This window comes from Austrofundulus limnaeus, unplaced genomic scaffold (genome assembly GCF_001266775.1).
Source record: "Austrofundulus limnaeus strain Quisiro unplaced genomic scaffold, Austrofundulus_limnaeus-1.0 Scaffold7, whole genome shotgun sequence".
Taxonomy (NCBI): domain Eukaryota; kingdom Metazoa; phylum Chordata; class Actinopteri; order Cyprinodontiformes; family Rivulidae; genus Austrofundulus; species Austrofundulus limnaeus.
In genome coordinates this window covers 4,013,884-4,019,262 of record NW_013952409.1, presented here as the reverse complement: position 1 = coordinate 4,019,262, position 5,379 = coordinate 4,013,884, and the positions used below count along the sequence as shown (strand labels likewise).

General features: G+C 39.5%; 1 protein-coding gene across 1 annotated transcript in view; it reads right to left on the bottom strand.

Annotated features, from left to right (window-relative positions):
* The window catches only part of sntb2 (syntrophin, beta 2), a 22,491-nt gene extending 19,228 nt beyond the window's left edge, over positions 1–3,263 (bottom strand). Inside the window, exon 1 of the mRNA XM_014033724.1 lies at positions 2,234–3,263. Coding sequence (XP_013889178.1) covers positions 2,234–2,951 — 718 coding nt within the window. The 5' untranslated portion in view covers positions 2,952–3,263. The remainder of the gene's footprint in view (positions 1–2,233) is intronic.
* Between the last annotated feature and the right edge of the window lie 2,116 nt (positions 3,264–5,379).

The window sequence follows — 5,379 nt, the reverse complement described above, 5'->3', positions numbered from 1 at the left end:
TTTTTATACTACATTTATCCATTTTAAATATACTAACCTCACTCCTTTAACAACTAAGGCAAAAATGGAATTCAGAAAATCTTTTCAGGACCCCACCTTGATGTTTCGGGACCCCAATTTGGGTCCCGACCCCAACTTTGGGAAACACTGCTCTAAACTCACATGATTAATGCAGTTATTTTCCAGACTCCTGCAACATGTATAACAGATAATATTGCAAAAACATTTTCTTTGTATAGATTACTTCATGTCATATGGACATGAAATGTACTTTGGAAYCTATATAACCTGCAATTGTTTAAATAATTTCAAAATAAAGAGACATCTTTTTGTTATTGTTACTCTCGAAGGACATCAAAAGTAGATAAACATGAAAATAAATCTTGTTTGTGTTTACAGTGGCTGCTTATCTTAAGCAAGYCAATCTTTCAAATGTACAAACTGTAATGTAACTAGCCCTGACCACATCTGTGGTTATGTTCCTGTTTACACTAATCAAAGGCTTTGTGTTCACTTGATTTGATTTAAGCCCTTTTGGTCATAGATCAACACAGGATAGGCTACGTCCAGGTCTCTGCCTTTAGCGTGTTAGGTAAACAACGGAGAGTTTGGAAAGTTAAAGACACACTGAACAGAATCACAACATTCTGTAAAAAAATAAACAAATAAAAAAAGCTCAGCATTCACCAAAGAAATGCATATCACCCGCCGCATTTATTAGCTTATGTTGATAGATGATTGAGTTGTAGCTCTTTTGGTCAAACCTCGAAAACTGCATCACATACGATCTTGTGATATCACAATGTGTCTCGCTCARACTATGTGTTGYAAAGGACTCTCAGCTACTACCACACCAGGCTTAATAAATGAGAAATTGACCAGGTTTAGCCATTTTCTGTCGACTAACGAGGATAAGTTGTGGTRGTCGTCTTTAACTCCAAACGTTAATCAGTTGTACATCTAATAATTAATCAGTTATTAAGAGATTAAAGTGGTACATGAGTGTTCTTGCTAACTGACAAACATGAATGATTTCAACAGCTGTTTGAAAAAGTTTAAGAAAAGCTCTTATGTAATGAGTAACTCTTGGAGTATGTGCTGTGAATGTACATCACCGCATTTTAACACAATTTCTATAAAACCAGCAGAACTAAAGCTGTTTTGTTTCTAATGTCAATTGATAAACTCCAAAAGTTAATAGGTTGTAGATACCGAGCTAATGATTATTTCCCAAAAGATTTATTAAGCCAGTGGTTCCCAAACTTTTCAGCTTTTGACCCACAAAATACCAGCAGCAGAGACCTGTGACCACAGCTGTTGTTGGTCGATAAACATTGTTTTCACTTCAAGTAAACGGTGCAAAGTAACAACATTTATTACTCTCTTTTTGTCCATTTTAGGTACACTAAATTTACTCTTTTGTAACAACAAAAGCAAAAAATAGTTGTTAGTTGTAATTTTTAGTGTAATTAATTCAGACAATCTTTTCAGGACCTCACCTTGATGTTTCGGGACCCCACTGTCCTGAGTCCGACCCCCAACTTTGGGAACCACTGCATTAAGCAGTTCATGAAATATTTTGCTAACTGACAGAGTTAACTGCAAGTTATTTCCAAAATCTTAAGCAGATTTTGTGCAATTTTTGTGTTCAGAATATGTAATGGGGATCAGTTGCAGGTAAAAACACACCAAACACAATCTCACTATCTACTATGTAAAATTGACTAAATTTTTGCAATTGTTGTGTTTTCTTTTTAGTTCAGCTGACTGTGACAGCCATTTTGAATAAGGTTGACCCCAAAGGTTAGTTAGTTGTACATCTAATAAATACTGTTTATTAGATTAGTTTCATTAAACTTAGTGGAGTAATTTGTGAGATATTTTGCTAACAGACACTAACACACTTTGAAAGGGGGGAATAAAGAGAAAGAACACTATCACCGGCCTTTTGGTCGAGGGAGATACAAAAATTAAAAGGAACCAGTTGATAATATTTCTAAATAGTAATTTGTTGAGTTTGATTTGAAACTTTATATTTTAGTTAGATGATTTTAAATGTTCAACACTAATATACATATATTGATACTTTTTATATCTTACTGAAGTGGAATTAATGCCAGCACCTCTGGAATAATAAGAAAAAGTTCAGCTCACATGGGTGTGTGGTCAGATCAGACTCCGGGAGTCTAATCTCGGCCTTTTCAAATCCCCGCTCTCGCGTTGGCCAACTTACCCTCCAGCGTCACTTCTTTCCCGGCCTTCTTAAGCGCCTGCACCGCCATGTCGTGCGTTGCCTCCCGGAGGTCGTTCCCGTTTACCGATAGGATCGCGTCGCCCACCCGGAGAGCCCGACTCTGATCTGCGGCGAGCCCGGGAAAGATCTTGGAGATGAGGATGGGCATCCGGTTCTCGCGCCCACCCTTTATACTGATCCCCAGCCCGCCAGACTCCTGTTTCACTACTCGGACTTTCCGCACAGCTTCGGAGGAGCCATCCAGGCTGACGGGGAAGTCGCCTTGCCTCGACCCGAAGCTTGACCCAGGACTACCGTAGCTGGAACCGGGGCTACCGAAGTCAGAGTTTGTGCCGTTAATCGGGTACTTTCCAGAGCTGTTCATACCGTAGTTGCCATCGTACTGACCCCGATTGACGCCTCCTCGACCTGGACTGCTACTTCGCCCCCTAACTCCATGGTTCTGAAGTTGATCTTGACCCAACGACGGACTGCGACCAGGGCTCCCCAAACCCACTCCCGGGTCATTTCCGTTCGACATGCCATTTCGCAAGCCAGCCGAAGAGTAGTCCCAGTGATTGCTCCCCTGTCCGGTTGCCTCCGCTTCGGCCGTTAAAGTCAGCGTTTCTCGCGTGAGCTCGGCGGCTACTCGGATCCAGCGGTCCCGGAGCAGAAGATCCAGTTGACCATTTTTATCCGCTCTAGTCCAAACTGCCATTCTTGGAGTGTTGTTAGCCTGCTCCGAGGCGGGCCGCTCACTCAAAACTCATCACCAACTTTTTTCCTCGTTTTTCAGAGTGCGCACAAGCAGCAAGCAACTGCTGCCTCGGATCGACACACCCACTCCCGCCGTGACTGCGGAGAGACCGGGGGGTGGGAGCGGGACGGAGGGACTCCCAGAAAACAAGCGGAGGAGGAGAAGAAGCGGCTGCGATGGGCCAGCCTTCAACCTCAGAGGGTTTGTTGTGAGTTGAGGCACTAAAGCTGTCCAACTTCCACCAGAAAGTTAGCACGAGCACAAGAAAGTCACATCCGCTTGGACCTTTCAAAATAAAACTACATTATATGTGTAAATGAACGATGATTTCTGGAACTTGTTGAAAAAAATAAGCAAAATGAAAAATTTTAAACAAACGCTCAATTGAGCAGAACAGTGAAAAAGCTAAAACGAAGTATTAGCTAAACCAGCAAAATAGTATCTAAAAGCTAAAATGAAAGTTAAAATCAGTGAAGTTGTAGCTGAAAGCTATTAGTCATTTAGTAGATTTTTAAAAAGAGCGTTTGTAATAAAAACATGTACATTGGTTAAATACTGAGTTAATCATAAAGTTGTGGGGATCAGTGCATCATTCTGACTAATATCAGGTTACATTTAAGAATAAGATAAAACATTGCCATAATTTCGATGCTTTTATTGTAAAAGGATAATCACTCTGTTTCGTGTTTCAATCTCCTCGAGGCATTTTGACAGCCCGTCAGATTAAAGAAAGTAGCCAATAGGCATGCAGGGCTGATTAATTATTTATGATAAGGAGGCGGAGCTTCGGCCKCAAAGGGCAAAGCCTTCTTAACACTGTGGTCCCTCTCTATTAATGGGCTGTGCTGCCTGAGGAGGTTTTTCACTTTCCAGGTCTCGGCCTTAAGTCACACAGTAGCAACATAATTAAGCAAGCATGTAAAAAACCAGTTTATTTACTTTTTAAATTTCACATCAAAATACCATTCTTATTTATTAAAGCTTTTAGAGAAACAAACACCAGTATTAATGGACATCTCTCTTTGATAAGTGAATTTTAGCAGAGTTTTCTCAGTTTTGGTAAAGCAACACCTGTGTGGACCTGAGCAGCGTCTCTGAGCCATTTTAATCCAAATTCCCTCTGCTGCCCTCCARTGGAGACCCAACATGACTTTTCCATCCAGATATCTTTGTTCTTCTGCACCAGCTGAGTCTCACCTGTGAACATTTCAGCAGGCCATCACCTCACCTTCATGAATTTTCCATGAAAGAAGCTGCAGCATCCTGCATGTTACAGTAACCCTCTGCTGAAAGATGGACTCCTTTAGTTTTGGATTTATGTTACTTTTCTGTCTTTTTCTTCTTATAATATTTAGCTTTTTATCATTCAGTTGATGTTAGTTTTCAGATAGAAGTTTGATACTTTAGTTTACTCCTGTTACTTTTATCTAAACTTTTGCTGCTTTTAGCATCTAGATACCATTAGCTAGGGTTTTGCTACTTTTGTTTCACTTATTTTAATTTACAGCTTGCCAATTTCTAATTTTAGCTTCTAGTTAGCATTTAGCTAATTTTAAGCTACCTTTTTGCTACTTTTGATTTTAACTAGCCTTTAGATCTTTAGCTAATCCTTTGCTGCTCTTAGCTTCTAGATACCATTCTACGATATTTAGCTACACATTTGCTTAGCTTGACTTTTTGTAATTTTAGCTTTAAGCTATAGTATTTGGCTAACATTAAGCTAGATTTTCTTTAGATTTTTAAYTAGCCTTTTTTTAGCAAATCATTTGCTGCTTTAGATTTTACTTACTTTTTCTATTTTTAGCTAACATTTTGCTGGTTTTAGCTAGCTTTGCTACTTCTGTCTTTTAGCTAATGTCCTTCTTTTTTTAGCTTTAAAAACTCTGTTAGCTGCTTCAAGAAATCTTTATATTTTCACAGAAAACACAATTTGTCTATTTTTTTGTAAAATACTCAGTAAGTTTAAAAAACAAACAATATTTTAATAATGTGGTTTTACTCATTAAACACCAAACATTGTTGCTGTCAGTGTTTAATGGTTTAAATATATTCATTATTCACTTGTTCGTTTCTTCCCCTGGACAAAAAAACTGACCCTGAAGGTTCTGTTTTTGCTTCATAAAGCTGTGTTTTGTGAGCCAAACGCAATAAAAACAGTAAAGCTTGCAGATGTCGCGTTGGTCGTGTTCGTTAGATTTTATTGCAGCTGAGGTTATCTTGGTGTTTATAAAACCAGAACAGATTACAAGCGTCCACGAGGAGTAAAGGAGGTGGGGGTTTCATCAGCTTGCGTCTCCCCGCTGTCGTCATGCTTTGTGGGTTAAAGGTGCAGCTTCATACGTTACATTCACAGTGTCTCCGCCAGCAGGACCAGGGGCTTTCTAAGATT